The 25,300-nt window shown below is 34.2% G+C and overlaps 1 protein-coding gene and 1 pseudogene across 3 annotated transcripts in view; one reads left to right on the forward strand and one right to left on the reverse strand.

The window, feature by feature from the left end:
- The window catches only part of Slc30a6 (solute carrier family 30 member 6), a 47,887-nt gene that overhangs the window by 12,501 nt on the left and 10,086 nt on the right, over window positions 1-25,300 (forward strand). Inside the window, exons 1-11 of one of the 3 annotated variants that reach the window (XM_026406876.2) lie at window positions 1,676-1,749; window positions 2,231-2,315; window positions 3,420-3,462; window positions 8,104-8,169; window positions 14,682-14,762; window positions 15,958-15,993; window positions 16,917-17,011; window positions 18,954-19,002; window positions 19,913-20,032; window positions 23,042-23,144; window positions 24,515-24,562. In XM_026406876.2, coding sequence (XP_026262661.1) covers window positions 2,288-2,315; window positions 3,420-3,462; window positions 8,104-8,169; window positions 14,682-14,762; window positions 15,958-15,993; window positions 16,917-17,011; window positions 18,954-19,002; window positions 19,913-20,032; window positions 23,042-23,144; window positions 24,515-24,562 — 669 coding nt within the window. In that variant the 5' untranslated portion in view covers window positions 1,676-1,749; window positions 2,231-2,287. Of the gene's footprint in view, window positions 1-1,675; window positions 1,750-2,230; window positions 2,316-3,419; window positions 3,463-8,103; window positions 8,170-14,681; window positions 14,763-15,957; window positions 15,994-16,916; window positions 17,012-18,953; window positions 19,003-19,912; window positions 20,033-23,041; window positions 23,145-24,514; window positions 24,563-25,300 lie in introns of those variants that run through there. The other 2 variants (XM_026406736.2, XM_026406812.2) reach the window with 2 other exon arrangements.
- LOC144249732 (coiled-coil domain-containing protein 126 pseudogene) lies at window positions 18-1,633 on the reverse strand (annotated as a pseudogene).

A 25,300-nucleotide genomic window follows, 5' to 3' on the forward strand; every position in this document is an offset into this window, starting at 1 on the left:
AAAGAATACTATTTTAATGTTGTTATTAAGTTGCCCTCAATGTTAAGAATAGCTTATGGACAGTGGCTGCTACCCATTTCAATATTATACTCTTACAAATGTAATTTTTAAAAATATACAATAATTAACCTTCAGTTATTTTGAAGGATAGTGCAAATGAAGACATTCTTTGGGTCATGATTTCAAAACATTTCAACATTATACTTCCTTTCTCTGCTCATATCTTAGTAACAAAATATAGTCCTGGAAGTAAAACATATTTTCTAATATCCTTAGTCAAACAGTTACATATACTGAGAACAAGTGACAGAATGAATCAATAACAATATTCTCCACTTGTCTGAAAAAAACAAGTTACATACGTAAATAAATAATTTATAGAAACAAATATGTCTTTAGTGTTTTTGCTTCAGCTTCACCTCAAACTCAAAAGATTTATACAAGATCACCTACCTGCTTAATACTACATTAACCATGTTATCAAATTCCCTTTAAGTATATATTACAGCAGTGAAGAGACTTGCCTGATAGCAAACTAATAACATTTTAAATTTTTATATACAGAATTAAGAGTTCCATGAATCCAGCACACTCCTTGAAAACACATGGAGCTTTTTAAAAGGATTCTTTTGTCCTAGCCAGCAATTCAAAAGGTTTTCTGCAATAGGATATAATCCACGGTGGATGTAGCAGCACAGGGTGATCTTCAACTGCTATCTAATGCTGCCTGATGCGTATATCCTTTTATTTGTGGTTACTGGCACCAAATTCCCACTAGTACCATTGGTTGTGTTGGTGGCAGAGCCATTCACAACCATGTAGTCGACTTTGTTTTCCAGCTTCACTAAGCGTTGCAAAATATCATCCAAAAGGACGGCGATTGTTCTTTTCAGATCCGCATATCCTGCCATAGAAGCACCATTCTCAACATCCACTGTGTTCTTATTTTCCTCTGCTAGAGCTTTAACGTATCTTTTGCTTAAATCTAGTATTTGTTCACGTAACTTGACACTGCTTTGATGTCTTGGTTGTTGAAAAGTATAATGTAATAACATCAATCCCCAAATGAGTCCAAATACAAGCAACAGTAAACTCAATTTCTGAGACATATTTTTTCTTGAGATTGTAAAAAACATTTCTGATGAAGCAAACAGACTTGATTTAAAAGCAGTAACTGGAGATAAGCCTCCGAACAATCAAGACTTTTGAAAGAAAAAACTCTTCTAATATGGTATAATCTTCATCTTCAGCAAAGTTGCCTCCACTCTTATATTAACTCTGTAAAACAGTAACCCAGGAGATGAGTTTTGAAGAGCGAGTTTAAAAAGGGCCTCTGACTTCCTCTCTCTTTCCCAAAGTAGAACAGAACTGAGCTGTCAAAAACAGAACAGGAAGTGAGAGCGGCCGCCGCCGGGCTCCCCATCGCTGCAGCTCAGGACTGAGCCCGCCCCGCTCCGCTCACGCAGCCAGAGCCAGGCTCGCTCCTCCGCCCCAGGCCCACGGGGTCGCCGCGGTGACATCCCGGGGGCAGGGTCGCAGCCGAAGGAAGAGAGGGACAAAGAGCCTTCCCGGCCACGGCAGGGGCTGCCGGCCAGTGGCCAGTCCCGAAGCCGCAGCGGCCCTCTTTCTTTACTTTTGGAATACAGTCCTCCTTCCCCTGAGTCCCGTTTTCAGGGCGTAATTCAGGGCCTCCCTGTTGTGTGAACTTCTGAACCATTGTAATTTTTCCTTTTTGCAGTCCTGTTTCATGTGAGTTATTTGGGAAATTATCAAGCATTGCCTTTTTAAAAAATTACTTCCCATTTTGCTATAATTTCCAAAGTATATAAAAGTTTCCAGATTAGTATAAGGAACGCCATTATTCCCTTTTTTTAGATTTACCAATCGTTTACATTGCCCCTTTTGCTTTATCATTGTCTGTATTTATAGATTTATAGAGAGAAAAATGATATACATATACATGCATAGTTTTCTCAACTATTTGAGAGTTTCTGTGCCAGAATTTATTTTCTCTTGAAAAATTCCCCTTTAGGAATTATTCCTTTAGATTTGTATATGATAATAATATAACAACTTTGTTGATGATAATTTTGGTGTAGAAAATGTAACATGAACTTTTTGAAGGAAGTTATGCTTGTTCTTTTGAATATCAGAGTATGAATTACAGCAACATGAACAGACCCAGTGAAATTATTACCACTGTACAAATCAAAGATTTTCCTTTCCACAGTCCTGGAAGATACTACTCTTTGGTGCAATTAACTTGATATGTACTGGCTTCCTGCTTATGTGGTGCAGTTCTACTAATAGTATAGGTATGTCATTGTCATTATTTTTACGGAGTTAGTTTAATTTTTATTTTTCTGATTTTAAATAAAGGTGTATTTTCCTTTACATAGAATATGTTCTTCTGAAATGTATATAACTCAATGATTTAAATTAAAGAATACATTTTTCCTTTGTTTTTTTAAAAATTTATTTTTTAGTTTTAGGTGGACACGATATCTTTATTTTTATGTGGTGATGAGGATCAAACCTAGTGCCTCATGCATGCTAGGCGGGCACTCTACCACTGAGCCTCAACCCAACCCCAGTCCCTTTTTTTTTTTTTAATGTCTTTAAAAACAGACCTGTGAACCATAAAGTTTTGTTGACATATTATGAAATTATCTGTTTGTTTATTTGTTTTTTATGGTACCAGGGATTGAATCCAGGAGCATTTAACCACTGAGTCACATCCCCAATTCTTTTTATTTTTCATTTTGAGACAGGGTCTTGCTAAATTGCTTAGGCTGGTTTTGAACTGCAATCCTCCTGCCTTAGCCTCCCAGTTTGCTGGGATTACAGGTGTGCCCAACCATCCCCTGCTAGGACATTATCATTTTAAATGAGCTGTTGGTTTTAAAAAACACCGTTCAATCTGGACATTTGTGAAACAGAGTTCTTTTTAGGATAATATATTAAAACCTTACATAATTTATAAGTAAGATTTTGAGGTTTGTTGACATTTCCTTAAAAATGAAATTCTGTAATCTTTTCTTGTGTCTTGATCTCTGATGTTTTGATGCATCATTATTTTCTTCAGGCTATTTAAAAGTTACATTTAAAATAGTACTGAAATGACAAAAGCAGGCAGATGTGACTATGAATATTTGGTGATTGATTTGTTCCAATGTAGAAATCTGATTCTAAAATGAGCTTTTGTGCTCACCAACCTTGGTTACATATATTAATCAGATTTACTATGTAATTTCCTATTGGAAATATATATATATTTTATATATATATGAGGGTTGCTAGTGAATCCAGGCTTTTTTTTTCGTAGTAGATAATCACTGATAAACAATTTTGGTGACTTTCTGTATTTTCTTAAGCATTAATTAAATAACATGTTAATTAGGTTTTTTGTTGTTTTGCAGCTTTAACTGCCTATACTTACCTGACCATTTTTGATCTTTTTAGGTAAGTTTTTTAAAACATCTCCTTAATGTTTTATAGCCAAAAATTGCTGCACTGAATATATGAAGAAGTTTTCTTTGCTTAAAGGAAATTAATTTAATAAATAAGTAAAATTATCAATGTAGACCATATGTACAAATTAATATTAAAGAATTATAACAGAAGAAAATATTTCATTGACTTACTAATTGAAAAGATAAATATCCAGGCATAAACATAAACTTACCTTACACATTCTATGTGAAGAAAACTTTAAAATGATTCTGCTTTCAAAAAAAAAAAGACCTGAAAAAATAAACCATATTCTTATAAAAATTCTCCCTAAATTAATTAAACCAGTCAAGCTATTCAAGTGATTATTGTAGTCCCACCTTGTTTATGGATTCTCTTTCTGCAGTTTCAGTTATCCATGACAACTGTAGTCCAGAAATATTAAATGGAAAATTCCAGAAATAAAAATTCATAAGTTTTAAATTGCTTATCTTTCTAGGTAGTGTGTTGAAATTTGGCACCATCCCATTATATCCAACCCATGATATGAATCATCCCTTTCTCCAGGGTGTCCATATCTCAGCAACTTAGAAATTGAGTCATTTAGGAGTTGTCTCAGTTATCAGATCAACTATCTATTGCAGTATGCCAGTGCTGTGTTCAAGTAATACTTACATAGTAGCATAACCCTGTGTTACAATGCCTTTGTCATTCACCTCACTGCATCTCATGATATAGGCATTGTATCATCTCACATCATCATTACAAGAAACAGAAGGGTACACTACAGTAAAATATTTGCCACATTCACATAAATCTTATTATAGTACATTATTATGATTCTATTTTATTATTATATCTCTTACTAGACTTAATTTATAAATTAAACTTTTAAAAAATAGATTTTTATTAGTTGTTGATGGACCTTTATTTTATTTCCTTATTTATATATGGTGCTGAGAATTGAACCCAGTGCTTCACACATGCTACACAGCAAGCACTCTACCACTGAGCCACAACCCCAGACCCTATAAATTAAACTTTATTATAGGTTTGTACCTATAGAAAAATCAGAGTATATGCAGTACAGGGTTCAATGCTATTCACAGTTTGGGGCATGCACTAGGCATCAGATCAACTATCTATTGCAGTATGCCAGTGTTGTGTTCAAGTAATACTTACATAGTAGCATAACCCTGTGTTACAATGCCTTTGTCCCCCCCCCCTTTTGAAATTCTAGGTAGCAAATATTACCACAAACAGAGAACAACCTGAGGAAATATTTCTTGGAAAAAAAACTAATGTTGCTGATATACTTAAAGGGCTTACCAGTTTAGTAGAATAAAGAAAACAAAACATTTAAACACAGAGTTCACAAAAGGAAAGAACTATAACTGGCTCTTATGAAAAGTTGCTCACTATATGGTGTACTATACTCATTTATTTTTATTTTTATAAATATTCATGGGAACAGTAAACAAGAAACTGATACTTACTAGGAGGAAGACTTAGTTGCAGAGGCACAAGTTTAGAATCTAAATAGCCAGGCATGGTGGCGCATACTTCTAATTCTAGCAATTTAGCAAGATTGTATGTCAGAAAAATAATTTTTTTTTAGTAATTTGCCTTTTTAATTGAAAAGATAAATTTTTAAATTTTTTTTTTTACTTGTAGATGGACACAATGGCTTTGTTTATTTATTTTTATGTGGTGCTGAGGATCGAACCCATTGCCTCACACATGTAAGGCAAGTGCTCTACCACTGAACTACAGCCCCAGCCCCCTTATGTCAAAAATTCTTAAAAGCTCTGGGAATATAGCTCAGAGGTAGAAACACTCCTGGGTTCAATGCCCAATACCACTAAATAAATAAATAAAGCAAGCAAGCTAGGCATGGTGGCACATGCCTGTGATTGTAGTGGCTCGGGGGGCTGAGGCAGGAGGATTCCTGAGTTTAAAGCCAGCCTCAGTAACTTAGTGAGGTCCTAAGAAACTCAGTGAGATCCTGTCTCTAAATAAAATCTGAAAATGGGCTAGGATGTGGCTCAGTAGTTAATACCCCTAAGTTGAATCCTCAGTACAGAGATAATAAAAATAATAAAGTATATAGAAAGGACTTGGGATGAAATCCAGCAGTAGAGTACTCTGTTAAATTCTCAGTACCACAAAAAAAAAAAAATATATATATATATATATATATATATATAGGCAGTACTGGGTGTTGAACGCAGGGGCACTTGACCACTGAGCCACATCCCCAGGCTTTTTTTTTTTTTTTCTTTTGAGACAGGGTCTCTCTTAAGTTGCTTAGGCTTTGCTAAGTTGCTGAAGCTGGCCTTGAACTTGCAATCCTCCTGCCTCAGCCTCCTAAATTGCAGGGATTACAGGCATGTGCCAGTGCATCCAGTGAGTTTTTTTTTTCTTTAGCAGTCTGTAATCTGCCATGTAATTCAATTATCAATATATAGTGTTTGAGACAAAAAGAGGTGTGATTTAGGTTTATTTAGATCTTCACTAGTCTCAGACACACACACACACACACACACACACACAAATGAATTTCTGATTTTAGAATATTAAATGTAAATAAAAGTTATTGTATTACATAGGAATATAGACATTTTAATGGAGCACATTAATACCATGATGATGTTATTAAACTATAGAGATTATTGAGAATTGATGTATACATATAAGTAAAATTAAACATTGAATGATTTATTAATGAATAGGTATTGATTTAGTAGATATTTATAGTAATGGGAAATAAAGTAGATCAGTATTGCTATATTTCATCAAATCTTTGATCTGAACAATTATGACACATAATTATGGGACATAATTATTTTATATATCCTTAAGAAAAAGAAAAAGGCTTCCAGTTCAACTGGGTGAGGTACCATAAATTCTAAGACTTATCCTGATTTCAGGATTATTACAATTTTTAAATTGTTTCTTAAAATTACTGAATTATAGGAAAGGTGTCAAAGATTTTCATTCACTTTTTAAAGGTAAAATTTTCAAAAATCAATATTCAGAAACACACATGAATTTTTTAGGTTTCTATTATTGAGGATTTTCATCTGCATTTACCAATAGCACAAAAACCATCTATCCATTCAAAATTAAACATTTTCATTATAACTTCAGTGTAAATACCAAATTCTTGTACTTAATTGAATTTGAAATGAAGTTAGCCTACTATAAAAACTTTGATGATGAATGTGAAGTACACTCGGGGAGTTAGCCAGGACCCTTTTAGTTGTAAGCATCAGATTCCCACTGAAGCTGTCTCAGGAGTGTTAGGGGCATTTCATGGAATCTGAGGACAGAAGTTTTACTGGGCTCAGAACAGAGCTCTGGATAATCTAACTTGTCCTCTCCATCTTTCATCTCTGGTTCTCTTTGCTGGACTCCCTTGAACTGCTTTTTTCCTGTAGATCTTATTTCCCTGCTCCAAAATTCAGGAATAGAAATATAAATGTTAGCTTGGCATGGTGGCGCAAGACTGTAATCCCAGCAGCTCGGAGGCTGAGGCAGAAGTATTGTGAGTTCAAAGCCAGTCTCAGCAAAAAACAAGGCGCTAAGCAACTCAGAGAGACCCTGTCTCTAAATAAAATACAAAATTGGGTTGGGGATGTAGCTCAGTGGTCGAGTGCCCCTGAGTTCAATCCAAAGTACCCCCCAAAAAAGAAAGAAAGAAAGAAATACAAATTTTGCTCCCAACTTTTACATTTGCATTTTGATTGTACAAGAAGCAGCCATATTAAGCCTAGAATGCTGCATTTCCAATTTCAGAGTTTTCTAGAGCAGGATTTTAATCGAACCTAGGTCTTTTGGAAGAGTCAGCTGTGGCCTGGGAGCAGGGTCATGTAAGAACGTACAAGTTCCCATTGTATGAGTCGGAAAAGAAATGAGAGACAGTTGATAACAGAGAAGTAAGGAATCATTATATTCCTTACAGAGATAGTCTGTTGACAATCTGCTTAATGAAACCTTTTATGTTTTCCATATGAGGATTATAAAATACTTAGACATAGATGCTTTCAAGATCCATATGATAGAAGTGTTATTATGTCTTTATATTAATCAGGTAACTAAACCTGCTTTATTAGATATACAACAGATATTGGTGACCTGAATTTCACATTGAGGAAAGTAGTTTTGTAGTGAATTTCCACTATACTTAGAAAAATAAATATAATTTTATTCCATCTAGATGTTATTAATATTTACTTTAAATTTTGATAAAAATTAAACAGAGCTTATCAATGTTAAAATGTATATGCTACAATGAAATATATTGTCGTTATTATTGTTGTATCTTTTTAAAATTGTTCTTGGCTTTGGAAACCATTTAGGGCAAATAACATTGTGTAAAGAAAACATGGGTTTAAGTTCTATTTAACTTAACAGTGAATTGGAAGTTTATTCAGTTTTTTCACATGTTAAAACTCATCATTTAGGTATACCATGTACTAGGATTATAAATTATTAGATTATAGCAATTGTCATTACATTATAAATTATTAGAATAATTTATTATTAATTTAATCTATGCCAGAATTGATCACTTTCAGCATCTTAGGAAAAAAATTATTTCTGTGTATTCTCCTCCAGGGTTCTAATGCTAAATTTTGTCTTTTTATTTAGTTTAATAACATGTTTAATAAGTTACTGGGTAATGGTGAGGAAACCTAGCCCTGTCTATTCATTTGGGTAAGTTCAAATTATTCTATTTTCTGCTATAAAATAATAATGTACTAAAGAGCAAGCTCTTGTATTTATGGAAAATAAATGCTACCTATTTACTGATATGGTGACCAAATAGTGAAAGTAGATAGAAAAGTGTCCTCTAAGAGGATTCTAGGAAAGAAACATGAATATTTAAAATATAGATCTTATTAAAATAAAATGTTCACATTTAGATCTTTATATTTTATAAAAATATTAACATAAAATGATCACATTAAGTTTTCTAATAATTTGAGAATCTCTTATTTTAGAGAAAGTATGAAGGGAAAAATGTATGAAGGATTTTAATGTAAATGTAACTTCTAGACGTTTAAGTAAATGTGATATATATTAATATGCATTGGTGAAGATGGATTTTTATTTTATCAATCACATACTTGGAGTATTATCTGTATTTAATGATGCCCTAAAATCTAGTTCTCCAGCCTTAAAACTCCCTGGAGTTGGTAGTTCTGACAGTTTCATATGGATGTCTAATTGGTGTCTTAAACTCAGCATAGAGCTGGGTACAGTTGGGCACACCTGTATTCCCAGCAACTCGGGAGGCTGAGGCAATAGGATCGAAAGTTCAAACCCAGCCTCAGCATCTTAGTGAGCCCCTAAGCAAATCAGCAAGTTCCTGTTTCTAATAAAATATAAAAAGGGCTAAAGATGTGGCTCAGTAGTTAAGCACCCCTGGGTTGAATCCCTGGTATCAAAAAAAAAAAAAAAAAAGAAACTTAGGATAGAATTCTCAGTTTCTTCCCAAAACATTCCTCTATAGTTTTCTCCATCTCAGTAAATGCCACCAGCACTCATTTTCTCAAACAAAAACTTTAAGATTTTTTTCTTTCTTATTACCCACATCTGTCCCTCAGCAGGTTATGTCAAGATAACCCACAAACATACCCAGAATTTACTCTCATAACCACTTCTGTGTCCACTGCTATCATCCCAGACCAAGCTACCTTCTTTTCGTGCCTTAACTAATGTCTGGCATCCTAACTGGTTCCCCATGCTTCTGAGCTTGCCTCAATAATATTTCATTCTCCATATAGCAATTAGAAGGTTTAAATCATACTCTCACTCTCCTACTTAGAAATATCTAATTCTTTTCCATCATACACAGAATTATATCTTGATTCTTTTCCCTAATTTACAAAAACCTTACATGAGCTGGCTTCTGCCTACTTCTTTTCAACTTGCCATTCTGAAGCTCTGTATACCACACTGACTTACTTTGTGTTATTTGAACACAAGTAACTCATTCTTTTGTTAGACCTTGGTACAAGCTGTGGCAAGATACTTTTTACCTGATCTTTGTAAGACTGGCTCCATCTTTTTTTTTTTTTTTCTTTTGGTAGTAATGGGGATGCTGCACCTTAGCAGCCCAGTGGTGCTCTACCACTGAGCTACATCCCCAGCCCTTTTTTAAAAAAAAAAAAAATTATTTATTTATTTTTTGTTCTAATTTGTTATACCTGACAGCAGAATGCATTTCAATTCATTGTATACAAATGGTTGTACACATTTTCATTTTCTCTGGTTCTACACAAAGTAGAGTCATACCATTCGTGTCTTTTTACATCTACCTAGGGGCTTGATGTCCATGTCATTCCACCAACTTTCCTACCCCCGTGTACCCTTCTTTCCCCTTCCTCTCCTTTGCCCTATCCAAAATTCCTCCATTTATCCCATGCTCTCCCCAACCCCCCATTGTGGATCAGCATCCACTTAGCAGAGAAAACATTCAGTGCTTTTTTTGGGGGATTGGCTTACTTTACTTAGCATGATATTCTCCAGCTCCATGCTTTACCTGCAAATGCCATGATTTTATTCTCTTTTAATGCAGAGTAATATTCCAGTGTGTGTGTGTGTGTGTGTGTGTATGTGTGTGTGTGTGTGTGTATTACAGTTTCCTTATCCATTCATCTATTGAGGGGTATCTAGGTTGCTTCCACAATTTTGCTATTTTAAATTGTGCTGCTATAAACATTGATGTGGATGCATCACTGTTATGCTGTTTTTAAGTTCTTTGGGTGTAAATTGAGGAGTGGGATAGCTGGATCAAATTTTCTGTGGAATCTCCATACTGCTTTCCAGATTGGTTACACGAGTTTGCAGTCCCACAAGCAATGTAAGAGTGTGCCTTTTCCTCCACATCCTTGCCAACACTTATTGTTGCTTACATTCTTTTTTTTTAATTGATTTTATTTTTTTAAATACATGACAGTGGAATGCATTATTCTTATTACACATATAGAGCACAGTTTTTCATATCTTTGTATATAAAGTTTGTTCACGCCAATTCATGTCTTTATACATGTACTTTTTTCCATTACAATTCTTATTACACATATATACCACAATGTTTCATATCTCTGTTTGTATATAAACTAGGTTGACACCCTTATATTCTTAATAACTGCCATTCTGACTGGAGTGAGATGAAATCTTAGAGTAGTTTTGATTTGCACTTCTGTAATTGCTGGAGATGTTGAACATTTTTTCATATATTTGTTGATTGATTGTATATCTTCTGAGAAGTGTCCGTTCAATTCCTTAGCCCATTTATTGATTGGGTTATTTGGTTTTTTGGTGTTAAGTTTTTTGATTTCTTTATAAATCTTGGAGATTTGTGCTCCATCTGATGTGCATGTGATAAAAATTTACTCCTATTCTGTAGGCTTTCTATTCACGTTACTGATTGTTTCTTTTGCTGAGAAGAAGCTTTTCAGTTTGAATCCATCCCAAGCCCTTTTTCATTTTGATTTTGATACAGGATTGAATTTGTGATCCTCCTACCTCAGCTTCTTGAGTTGCTGAGATTACAGGGATGGGCCAAAGCACAGAGAACTGTCTCCATCTTGTAATTCAGATCACAAATTATCATAAGTGATTGGATGACACAATCTCAAATAGCCACCTAGTTAGCCTTGTGTCACTCAGACTACTATAATTCTCAGTACAGAATTTATCAAATAAATTATTTGTTTTTCTTTCTCCTTCTTTAAATTATAAGTTTCATAGAAATAGGGACCCTATCTTGTTTCCTCATATCCTTGTGCACTTTGATGAATTTCAAAAAATAAATATAACTGTAAAGCTTCTATCTAAATCATTATATAAAATATTGCAAGTTCTCCCAAATTCTCTGGAAATCAGACCCTGTCAAAATTATGCAAATTTTTTATTTTTTTGACATTTTTTATTTGTTCTTTTTTAGTTATACATGACAGTAGAATGTATTTTGACATATCACACATACATGGATTATAACTCCTTATTCTTGTGGTTGTACATGATGTGGAGTTACCCTGAATATATTATGAACATAGGAAAGTTATGTCCAATTCATTCTGCTATCATTCTCATTCGCATCCCCACTCACTTTCCCCCATTCCACACCCCCCAATCTGGTGAACCTCCACTCTCACCCCCATTGTGAGTCAGCATTCTCATATCAGAGAGAACATTTGGCCTTTGATTTTTTGGGATTGGCTTATTACACTTAACATGATGGCCTTCAGTTTCATCCATTTACTAGAAAATGCCATAATTTCATTCGTATGCCAAAAGTATACAATTTTCTGATTTTTGTCATTACAGATGAATTTTGCATATTTCTAAATATCATATAGATGGCATCTCACATAGTAGTAGTACATTCTTATTCATTGCTCTAACATTTCATTGTATTAATATATGACAGGTTAACTATTGAAAGGCATTAGGGTGATTTTCAGCTTTCAGCTATTATAAATAAAATTACAAACAAACATACTTGGACATTTCTTTTGGTAAACCTGTGTACTCGTTTTATGTTGAGTATGTATCTTTCAAATTAGTCAAGATTGCATATGCTCATTATTAAAAGATAATTTTCCAGAATAGTTTCACCAATTTTCACTCCCATTGGCTGTGTTTTAAGTGTTTCACTAACAGTTGTCATTTTGTTTAAGGCCACTTTGGCATATGCAATGGTATTGCATTGTGGTTTTAAATTATTTCCTGATGATAGAGTATGTTTTAATATGTCTATTAATCATTCAGATTTCTTCTGTGAAATGTTAGCTAAAGTCTTTTAACTGTTTTGCCTTTTTCTTATTGAACTGTAAGAGTCAATCTACTTTATATATAAATATCTTCTTTTTCATAATAGTTTCTTATCATAAATGTAATTTTTTAAATCTCAATGATGAGGGGCTGGGAATGTGGCTCAGGCGGTAGCGTGCTTGCCTGGCATGCGTGCGGCCCGGGTTCGATCCTCAGCACCACATACCAACAAAGATGTTGTGTCCGCCGAGAACTAAAAAATAAATATTAAAAATTCTCTCTCTCTCTCTCTTCTCTCTCACTCTCCCTTTAAAAAAAAGAAACATTAAAAAAAATCTCAATGATGAGTTCAATTTGTCGTTTTTTTTCTTTTCTTTTGTGCTTAGTACATTTCATGTACCTGTTCAGAAATCCTGACCTTCCTCAAGGTCAAAGATACTCTGCTCTGCTATCAGGTAGAGAAGTCTTATTGTTGTTGTTGTTTTCAGTATTTTTTTTTTTTTTAGTTATCAGTACACCTTCATTTTATTTACTAATATGCAGTGCTTAGAATCAAACCCAGTGCTTCACACATTGCTAGGCAAGCATTCTGCCACTAAGCCACAACCCTAGCCAGAGAAGTCTTATTGTTTGACCTGTCATATTTAAGCTTATAGTCTAACTGGAGTTGATTTTTGAGTATGCTATGAGGCAGGGGTCAAGGCATGTTTGTTTTTATATAGATATTCAATTGATGCATCACTATTTAATAAAGGAAAACACCTTTGCTCTACTTCTGTGTGCTTCTTTTTCAAAAATCAGTTGACTGTATATGTATGGGTCTATTTCTGGATTCTCTTTCCCACACTATGTTAATTCTATAACTTTAAAGTAGGTCTTGATATGTGGTAGTATACATCATATAATTTTGTTCTTCAAGATTGTGTCTCTCTTGATATTAAAATGGTGATGTCACCTTTGAGAACATGAAAGAATCCATTGAGACACATTTAGTTTGAAGGATATGCATTTTAACATCAGCTTATCAATCTTTGCACATAACATTGTTGCATTTACTTATTTTTGTATTTTTTTATAACCTACTTTTTTCACTTTTACCTGACCATGTCAATAAACACACTTCTGAGTTTTGTTTTGTTTTGTTTTATTTTTTCTTCAGGCACTGGACATTGAACCTAGGGGAGCCTTATCACTGAGCTACATCCCAAGCCCTTTTCATTCTTTATTTTGAGACAGGGTCTCACCAAGATGCCGAGAGTCTCACTCAGTTGCTGAGGCTGGCCTCGAACTTGGGTTTCTCCTGCCTCAGCTTCATGAGTCACTGTAATTACAGGCATGTGCACTGTGCCATGCTCTGTTATTTTTTTTTTTTTTTAAGATTTTGTTAAAAGATGGATGCAATAGGTGGCTGGGGTGTGGCTCAGCGGTAAAGCACTGGCCTCCCACGTATGAGGCACTGAGTTAGATCCCCAGGACCACGTAAAAGCAAATCAACAAAATAAAGATGCTACGTCCATGTACAACTAAAAAATATTTTTTAAAAAATGGATGCGATAACTTTACTTTATTTATTTATTTTTTTATGTGGTGCTGAGGATTGAACCCAGTGCCTCACGTGTGCAAGGCAAGCACTCTAATGCTGAACTATAACCCCAGTCCCAAGCTCTGTTATGTTTTTAATAATGTATACTGTTATATTGTTGATTCCAACATTTTCCCCTTACAGACAGCAACATAATGAAGATCCTTAATTATATTATTCTTTTATGAACCTCCATGATTATTTCCTTAAGAAATCTTAAGCATTTACTTACCACAATTATTGGGTATGATTAATCTTTGTGTTGTGGAAGAATTAAGATGAATAAAACAATCACCCCTGACCTCCAATTTATAGTCCAGGGATATTATATATATATATATATATAATATTTATAGTGGATTATAATTATGTATAAAAATGAGAGATACTTAAAATCATGAACTCTGAAAGCAGAGTGCCTGAGTTTGAAAATCTTATTATTCCACTTGCTAAGTATATAACTTTGAACAGTTACTTTCCCTTTTAAGTTCCAAGCTCCTATATTTTCAGGAAAAGAAGAAGGGGGTAGGGTAATTCTCATAATTACTTATAAGTTTAGGTGAAGAAATAGGTTAGACACTGACAAAGTCTAACATAAGATAGGTCAATTGAGTGTTGGCTATTATTATAATAGTGGTTATTTCTAGAAAAATAAGGGCTATAAGTGGGTCCTGATAATATATGTTGTATTCTTTTTAAATGTTTATATGTAATTTTCATTGTTTGTTATCCTTCTGTTCTAACATTGTCTGACTAATAAGAGACTGCACATATGTATATTAATGAGTGTATAAATTAGTATAAATGTGTTCTACATAAACTGGTTTGTGAGTTGAAAATTTTAATTTTCTGATTTCAGGTTTGAAAGATTAGAAGTCCTTGCTGTATTTGCCTCCACAGTCTTGGCACAGTTGGGAGCCCTCTTTATTTTAAAAGAAAGGTACATTTGTATAATATGTTACTTTTTTTCCTGGTACTGAGGATTGAACCCAGGGGCACTCTACCACCAAACTGTACTCCTAGTTTTTTATTTTTAAGACAGGGTCTCACAAAGTTGTTGAGGCTGACCTTGAACTTGCAATCCTCCTGCTTCAGCCTCCTGAAGCATGTACCACTGGGCTGGCTGTATGTTATTCTAAATCCTACCTATGTCACCTTTGAGAACATGAAAGAATCCATTGAGACACATTTAGTTTGAAGGATATGCAAATTAAGACAAGAAGTGCTAGAAGTGCTTAGTACTACAATTTCTTCTTCTTTGAAACTTTTTTCCATTGTTTTTCACTTAGTTTCTGTATTTCTTCATTGTTACTAAATTCAGTCATGGCGAGGATTAATAAAAGAAAGAGATTCAGTCAAACATTTCTTTTTTGAGGGGAAGGGATACTTGGGATTGAGCTCAGGGGCACTTGACCACTGAGCCACATCCCCAGCCCTTTTTTTTTTTTTTTTAAGAGATAAGGTCAGTTGCTTAGTTCCTTGCTTTTGCTGAGGGTGGCTTTGAACACACACTCTTTCTGCCTCAGTCTTCCAAGCAACACCATGCTCAGCTAGTCAAACATTTCCTTCTTTCTTTTTCTTTTCTTTTTTTTTTTAATGTGGTGCTGGGACGAAACTCAGTCTCATGCATGCTAGGCAAGCATTCTACCACTGAGCCGCAACCCCACCTTAGTCAAACATTTCTTGATGTTTATTACAAACCTATTGAATCAGGATTGGTAGAGAAAGATTGACATTACATATTAAGGATAATTTGTGAGTCTCTGTGCTACAACACTGCTCACAATAGTTGATGATAATGTTAAAAGATTGTGAAGCTGGGCACGGTGGTGCACATCTGTAATCCCCAGTCACTTGGGAGGCTGAGGCAGGAGGATTGCAAGTTCAAAGCCAGCCTCAGTAATTTAGCAAGGCCCTGAGACAAACATGATTCAAAATTTTAAAAACTGTTTTTAAAAAAGGGCTGGAGATGTGGTTAAATGCCCCTAGGTACTACTACTATTACTGTTACTACTACTACTACTACTAATAATAAAAGATTCTGTGAACTTTCAGGTGTACTACTTATATATTCAATATAGCTTTTTAGTTCTATAATTTATAGGACTTATTTAATAAATTTTTCTTTCTTTTAGTGCAGAACGCTTTTTGGAGCAGCCCGAGATCCACACGTGAGACTCCATTGTTTACATAATATATATAATCTACTATTAAGTTTCATTACAATGATGTATTATTCAATAACAGTTACATTATCTAATATCAGTAGTTTAGAGTGTGACAATATACATTTTCACAGGCATTTCAAAAACAAAATCCCATGACTCTTACTTTTCACCCTTGACCTGTTCTTCCCAAGCCCTAGATGTTTTAATACTGCAGGAAGGTGTGTCTGTTTGGTTTCAAATCCTTTATTATTTACAGATTCAAGTCAGCACACTAAGCCGGTTCTCTCTAGTCTTCTGTAAGTTCAAATATGACCACCTAAATATTGTACTTAATCACCTATATAGTTGCCAACTGTATGGGCCTTACTTATTCTGATCAATTAATTCAAATGTTTGATTTGTCCATTGATTGTAAACCAAATACCATTAGTATTTATATAAATTATAATACTTATATAAATATTAATTATATTTTAAAAATATATTGTTGGGCCAGGCATGGTAGCACACGCCTGTAATTCCAGCAGCTTGGGAGGCTGAGGCAGAAGGATTGAGAGTTCAAAGCCAGCCTCAGTAACAGTGAGGTGCTAAGCAACTCAGTAAAACCCTGTCTCCAAATAAAATACAAAATAGGGCTGGTGATGGTGGCTCAGTGGTCGAGTGCCTCTGAATTCAATCCCCAGTACCAAAAAAATTTTAAAAATTTTAAAAAGATATTGTTACTTCTGATTCCTTTTATGTCCTAGGTAAGATAGTAGACAGGACATGGATTATGTAGGCATATTCAGATTTTGGCTCCAGAAATACCAAACCACTGAAGCAGACTATTCTTATCTTGCCTTCTCTTAGTCTTTCTACACTCTGAAATTGTAAATTAATATTTCCAAGAAAAATAAAGGTGAATATGTTACTGTTGTTCTTTTTAGGGGAAGATTATTAGTTGGTACTTTTGTGGCTCTTTCTTTCAACCTGTTCACCATGCTTTCTATTCGGAATAAACCATTTGCTTATGTCTCTGAAGGTATGTTTTTTATTTACTATTAATTTTAAAAATCCAAATAATTTCTCATTAAAACAGGTCTTTTCTTTGTTTCATTAACTCTTAAATCAACAAGAAAGTATATTCTGAAGAGAAGGGAGAATTACCTCAAAGGTTCTCAAGTCTTCTTCAAGCAGACAATCATCAAACAAAATCTTGGGCTGGGGTTGTGAATCAGTGGTAGAGCACTCACCTCACATGTGTGAGGTACTGGGTTTGATTCTCAGCACCGCATATAAATAAATGAATAAGATAAAGGTTCGTCAACAACTAAAAAAAAATTTAAAAAAAACACAAAACCTCAGTAACTTAAGCTTTAAAATAAAGTATTATTTAAAAATAGAACTGATGTATGTATTAAATGTTATGTGATGAAAAATTACATTTACCAAATACTATGAGATTTTAGATGTGTAATCTACCTAAGAAAAATCTATTGTATGCCTTTTTAGGAAGCATTATACGTAGAATAGTTGGTTTGCTAATTGGAAACAATTGTATTTTGTAAAGAAATAAGTTCTAAGAATTTTCCTTTGACATATATTTCAAAGTAGCACAGAATTATTTCTTTTGAAATATTATTTTATTTTGAAGTTTTTACAAGTTCAGATTGGTTTTTCACTTTAGTAGTGCTAATTATTGGCAATTTTCAAAATTTTGCAAGTTTTGAAATTCTACTAACCCGTAGTGTTAAACACTAAGTGATGTAGTGAGGTCAAAACGAAAGCAGATATGTGGGTCTGGAGGTATAGCTCAGTGGTAGAGCACTTGTCTAACATGCACAAAATCCAGGGTTCCATGCCCAGCACGAGGGGGAAAAAAGTGCTTTGGCATACACCTGTATGCTAGGGTCTCAGGAGGCTGAGACAGGAGGATCACAAGTTCCAGTCCAGCCTCAGCAACTTTTTGAGGCCCTATGCAACTTAGTGAGACCCTGTCTCAAAATAAGAGGGACTGGGGACCAAAAAAAAAAAAAAAAAAACCCACACTTTGAAGCATACAGAAGTAGATATAGACAAGAGTTTTTTTAGGTCTTTCTAACTTAAACAATGGGACAATCAAGAAAAGAAAGCAGCAAGGGTTGTGGCTGTGGTAGAGCACTTGCCTAGCATGTGTGAGGCATTGAGTTTGATTCTCAGTACCACATATAAATAAACTAAGCCCATTGGCAACTAAAAAAAATAATAATAAAAAAATAAATGTCCATTCACATTTAAACAGCCTCGTGTTATGAAACTGTATTGTACACAATTTCATATTCAGAGATAACATCTGTTAACATTTCTATTTTATTCCTTTCACTTTTTCTCTTTGTACACATACAGTTATTTTGCATACTTAGAATTGTACTCATTTGCAATTTTATGCCTGGAATTTTTATTAAAATTATATCTTAATATTGCTTAACTATGTCAGAACAGTATGTCTTCAGAATCTCATTAAATACTCTTTAAACAAGTGATATTTGAGTACTTGCATAGTATTCTGTCTCCTAATTTTCATTTTATAAATAATTCTGTAATCACCTTTCTATATCATATTCCTGGACTGCATTTCTATTTTTTCCTTTAAGATAAATTCCCAAAGAAGTTGAACTAGATTAAAAATAAAAAATTTTTTAACAGTTCTGGAAATTGAACTCTGGGCCTTGTGCATGCCTCGCAAGCACTCTATCACTAAGCTACACCCCTAGTTCATAATTTTTTTAAAAGGCTTTGATACATATAACCAAATTTACTTCTAAAAAGGTTAATCTATGTTTTATTTTCACTAGATGGAAATGCAGTTTCCCATAAATTTGGGGAGTAGGATTTTCTTTTGTAATTTTATGCAGTCACTGTTGAACTTACTTTTAAAAGGATAAAAAGTATTTCTAGAAACAGTTTATTCTTCTATATAGATAACAAGTATTTTCTTCTTAAAGCTGCTAGTACAAGTTGGCTTCAAGAGCATGTTGCAGATCTTAGTCGAAGGTAAGATGGCATCAAGTTTCATGATATCCATAATTTTTTAAATATTCACAAGAAATGCATCTATCAGGGCTGGGGTTGTGGCTCAGTGGTAGAGTGCTTGCCTAGCATGTGTGAGGCACTAGGTTCCATCCTCAGCACGTCATAAATGTAAAATAAAGATATTGTGTCCACCTAAAACTAAAATATATATATTAAATATTAATATTTAATATATATATTAAATATTAATATTTAATATATATTAAATATTAATATATATATTAAAAAAAGAAATACATCTATCATGGGGACTTAACATTATTTATTGCTGAGATTAGAGCATGAATCTCACATATTTGATTCTTATTCTCCCTTTTTTATTTTTAAAGAGAGAGTGAGAGAGAGAGAGCGAAAGAGAGAGAATTTTTTAACATTTATTCTCCAGTTCTCGGCAGACACAACATCTTTGTTTGTATGTGGTACTGAGGATCGAACCCAAGCTGCACACATGCCAGGCGAGCCTGATACCGCTTGAGCCACATCCCCAGTCCTCTCCCTTTTCTTTTTATTTGATTATATAGAAGTTTTGTTTCCAAATCCTTTGTGTTTTCTTTACGAGGTATATTATTTGAACTAAAATATAAGTTATCAATCTGGGTACAGTGGTGTATGCCTATTATCCCAGGGACTCAGGAGGGTGAGGCCAGAGGATCACAAGTTTGAGGCCAGCCTTAGCAACTTAGCAGAACCCTCAGCAACCTTGTAAGACTGTGTCTCAATAAAATAAAAAGGATTGGAGATGTAATGTAGTTCAGTGCTGAAGCACCCCAGTACCCTCCCTGAAGAAATATCATAAAATACAAGTTATTTTTTGCAAGGTTTTCATCAGTATTATATGAATTTTGCTAATGAATACTCTGTTTTTTCATAGCTTGTGTGGAATTATTCCGGGACTTAGCAGTATCTTCCTTCCCCGAATGAATCCATTTGTTTTGATTGATCTTGCTGGAGCATTTGCTCTTTGTATTACATACATGCTAATTGAAATTAAGTAAGTATTTTTTTATTGCCATCAAGTGTTTAGATTCCTAGGGCCTGGCATTTAAGAGCATCTGCAGGATGGATTGGAGTCAGGTTTCTAGCATTTTTGCTAATGACCTATGTAACTATGGTCAAGTCTTGTCATCAAGTGTCTTCATCTGAAAAATTAAGGGAATTGGGCTTGATAAGTATTTCTCACAACAATCTATAATGCAGACTGGAAAACGATTTAAATTCCCCACTGCTGACCTGATGAGTGAACAGAAGAGGACAGTAAGAGAGATCTAAGCTACAGCTGCTATTGCTGAGAGAGGGAGAAGAGGAAGTAGGTGTGAAGCAATTTTTTTAAAGCCTTTTAGGAAATAGATATTACCGCTCTTTTAACATTTTGACATAATCCTTTGATTCTCTTGCCCTTTAAATATTGGTGTTTATTAGAATCTTTCCTGAATTGTATTATTCTTGTTTTTTTGCTCTCCTAAAGCTGATCTACAATTACTTGTTTTTATTTATTACCTCCAAGGATTTCAAGATCTTTATTTCTAGCCTAGATCTCTATTGAAGTCCAGTAGGCTTATCTTCCTGGCTTCTATTCATGTCTGCCTCACTGGTTTCCCCTGTTGCTGAAGCTGCTTTTTCTTTTATTTCCCACCCTCAGTGAATACTATTATCTTCTATTCCAATAGATTCTTTTTTAAAAATTGTGTTAAAAGATGCACAACATAATGCATAACTATTTTGACATATATGGTTCATTGGCTTTAAGTACATTCATATTTTTCTGCAGTCATCACAACTGTCCATCTGCAGAACTTTTTCATCATCCCTTCACTGTAAGTGTGTCCAATAAACAATAACTTCAGTCTTCCCTTACCCACTGTCCCTAGCAACCACCATTCTAGTTTGTGTTTCTGATTTTGATTACTCTTAACTACCTCCCTCATATAGATAGAATCATTCAGTATTTGTCTTTTTGTAAATGGCATATTTTACACAGTATAATGTTTTTAAGGTTCATTCATGTTGTAGCATGTGTCAGAATTTCCTCCCTTTTAAGTCTGAATAACATTTTGATGTGCATACCACATTTTCTTTTCCTCATTCATCCATCAGTGGACATTTGGATTATTTCTATTTTTTTTTTTTGGCTACTATAAATAATGCCACTATGAACATAGGAATTCTTGGGAGTATATACTCAGAAATGGAATTGCTGGATCACATGGTATTTTGTTTGTTTGTTTGTTTTATGTTTTTTTGTGGTACTAGGTGAATTCTCAGTACATCTTCTGCCCTTTTTATTTTTTTATATTTTTTTGTGAGACGGAGTCTTGCTTAATTGCCAAGGCTAACCTCAAACTTGTGATCCTCCTGCCTTAGCCTACCAAGTAGCTGGGATTACAGGCATGTACCACTTCACCCAGTCCAGTGCATTCTCAAATACCTGCTTTTCTTCCCTTCTCCCCTTTCCCTCCTCTACAAATAAATTCTAATTGGTATCCAAGTCCTATTTAGTCTTTTCTTTATTTTTTACTGTCTTCTCTTTCCTATTCCTGACCCAATTAAGGCCTTTGTCATCATTACCTTGACTTAATTAGAATACTCTTCTAAACTTCTTTTTTAAAATTTGTTCTTTTGAGTTATACGTAACAATAGAATGTATTTTGACAAATCACACATACATGAATTATAACTTTGCATTTTTGTGATTGTACATGATATGAAGTTACAGTCTTCTAGACTTCTAATTTTAATTCTCATCCATCACCTGTTATTGTCTATTTTACTACTAACATGATTATTCAGAATTACTAATCTAGACATAGTGTTTTTCCACCTTAAACCCCTCTCCTTTGTATATTGGTAAAAATTCAAAGTTGTTACCAGGAACAGTGCTACACACCTATAAACCCAACAACTCTGGGAATGAGGTAGGAGGATCATAAAAGCCAGCCTGGGTAACTTAGCAGAACCCTGTCTCAAAATAAAAAGAGGAAAAAGGGCTGGGGATGTAGCTCAATAGTAGAGTATGATTCCATCCCCAGCACCACCACAAGTTTTTTTTTTTTTTTTTTTTAAGTTGTTAGCATAGAGTCCTATACAGGCAAGCTCCTGCCAACCTATCTAGCCACCCATGTGCCTATACCACATTGTTCGTGGTTTCATTGCTGTATCAGGGTTTTAATGCTCTTTTAAATGCTGCTTTTACTGTTTTGAATATTTCCCCCCTGCTTATTTTACTTGTCTTTGAAGACTTACCTCTTTTTTCATAATTAGACTTTCTGGATCATCCCCACCACAGTAGCTGCATCATTCACTCCTTTGAACATCCATGACACCATGTAGAAACTTTTATTTTAATACACAAAGTACTTCATGTTTTTCATATGTGTATTCCTGCTCTTTCTAAGGTGGAGATGCCTTATTTGTGTTTCTAGCCCCAGCATATAGCAAAAAGTTAAAAGGACAAGACCATCTTGTAACCATTGACATTTCGTTTTGTCTTCTTAATAGAATTTCAACAAAGTCTGAATTGTTCATGAGATGTTGTTCTTTATCCACAGCATTGCTATAACAGACTCCCGAAAATTTTGAAAATTTTTTATCAAAACAATTATTGTTTACAGGAAAATTGATAGAATCATTGAGGACTCCATTAGTCTCTCTATATCAGAAATTACTAGTTGAAGTTTTTTATTTGTGTATCTCAAGCAAATATATTTGAAATCTTTCTAGTTGACAAGTAGATTGAAATATATGTAGTGAGTAAATGCTTACATTTTTTCTTATCCTTTCTCTGCATGAATTAGCACAATTATTAGTTGTTTTTCTGCTGTAATTTAACAGGAAGGGACTCTAGATAGAAACTTTTTTTCTCCTTTAAGGTGCTCCTTTGTCAGTAGGGGCCATTTGTGATAAGAAACATTCTCTTGCCTTAAATAATTAGTGGTCAGTAGATTGAATTGTGAGATGCCTAGTGAAGCATACATTTAAGATTTGGAATTTTTTTTCTTTTCAGTAATTACTTTGCTGTGGACACCGCGTCTGCAATAGCCATTGCCCTGATGACATTTGGTACCATGTATCCCATGAGCGTGTACAGTGGAAAAGTGCTACTCCAGGTAAGGTTTTTGGAATATGCATGTTTACCCATGTTCTACCAATTGAAACTCTGGTTGCTAAAAATTTTATAGGAAAAAAATGATTTATTATGAAAATTTTATTAACTAGAGGGCTCTGTTAGCAATTAAGTCAAACAATACTTTCTGAAATCCATATAGTAAGAACCAGGTGGGATTTCATCAGTCCATAAAGTAGGTGAAAATCCTCCTGTGCTTCTGTGACATGCAATCATGAACTTAAAATTATTTGCCTTGGGTAATGTTTCCTAAAAAAAAAAAAAAAAAAAAAAAATTGGGGATTATCTTTTTTCCCTCAGTAAATAGGTCTTAGCTGTTATATAATCTGGTTATGATTTTTTTTCTTATTTCCTGTCTTTGGATCATTGAGATGTAAATAAATTTCAGATGTAAATATGATGAATTTCTACTTTTTAAAACAGTAGAAACACATTAAACAAGACTCAAACTAGAAAGGTGAACAGTTTCTTAGGGCTAGATAGGTATGTAAGCAATGCTCTTCCTTCTGTCTCTTACCTTCATGTCTTTTTCTTTTTAAATTTATGGGCAGTCACTCCATCTCTATAAGCAGTAATAACAATAGGATAAGCCAGACACAGCTGTACCCTAGCAAATTGAGAGCCTAGGCAAGAAGATCACAATTTTAACGTTAAGCCAGGCATGCTGGTGCACACCTATAATATCAGTGACTCATGCAGAAAGATTTCAGGTCCAAGGCCAGCTTCAGCAACTTAACAAGGCCCTAAGCAACTTAGTGAGACACTGTCTCAAAATAAATAAAAAGGGCAGGGAATATAGATCAGTGATAAAATGCCCTTGGGTTCAATTCCCAGTGCCAAAAAAAAAAAAAAAAAAGACGAAGAAGAATTGCAGAGTCCTATGCACTTACGAAATGTTACTTTTCAAACCATTTCTTGAAGACTTTTTATTGCTTGGTTGGTTCTTTGAGCTTTATTTGGTTCTAGCAATAGCAGCTTCTCTTCTTTGTGAGATAACATTATGAGTATGGACCAATTAGTGATGTTGTTCTATTAGTGAGCCAGTTGAAACCTTACTTTTTAAAATCACGATAGGGCACATGTGAAAACCAAAGATGGGTTTAAAATTCATATGGAGGGGGCTGGGGCTGTAGCTCAGTGGCAGAGCGCTTGCCTAGCATGTGTGAGGCACTGGGTTCCATCCTCAGCACCACATAAAAATAAATAAAGATATCAAAATAAGATTTAAAAAAAAGCTATGAGGTGATGGATATGCTAATTGAGTTTTAAAAAATCCAAATGGAGGGATTTCAGGACCATGGTTACAAAATTATTTTTCTCCATAGGCTATTCATATTTTATTTTTTCCCCCAGACAACACCACCCCATGTTATTGGTCAGTTGGATAAACTTATCAGAGAGGTAAGATTGAATGATAAATAAAATCATTTTAATTTATGTTAGGAATTGAAAGGGTGGGTGCATACAATATTTTATTGAAACCTACCTAAAATCTTACTCTAGGAGAGTTTGTGTTCTTTGTAGTAACAGAGTCAGAACATAGTAGCAAAAATGGAAAATAAATTGAGGAGTTGCTCAGTATGGAAGACAAATTCACTTTAAATAAGTGTGGAAGGTAATGATCTAAAGACCACCTGATTAATTTTATAAATGCTGTGATTTTTTTCTGACTCTTTATTCAAATCTAGAATTTTATAAACACAGAGTCTACTTTTATCTGTTAATTACTTCACCTGACATCTTGATCTAGACTTTAGACTTTCTATTGTTATAAATTTCAGCCTGCTTCCTAATAAAGACATAAGATAGGTGAATTATCTTGGTACTATTCTAAACTCCTGGTTGTTGGTATCACAAAGGTCACTTCTTCTAACATAGCTGTCCATGTCTCAGCTTATGAAATTGACACTGGATATGCCTTCTGTGCTACTGTACTTATAAGCCACACATTTTATGTCTGGCCCAGGAATTTCCTGACAGCCTACATTCAAATAATATTTTGTGTTGTATGGAGATTTGTTATAAGGAAATCCAGGGAAGGAATGATTGAGAAGATCAAAAAAAACTAATACACAAATGCTAAATATAAATATGTGCCATGTAGGTATAATTAAAAGAAGCATATGCTATTGAAGTGAG

The sequence above is a fragment of the Urocitellus parryii genome, chromosome 12, assembly GCF_045843805.1.
Source record: "Urocitellus parryii isolate mUroPar1 chromosome 12, mUroPar1.hap1, whole genome shotgun sequence".
Classification (NCBI taxonomy): Eukaryota; Metazoa; Chordata; class Mammalia; order Rodentia; family Sciuridae; genus Urocitellus; species Urocitellus parryii.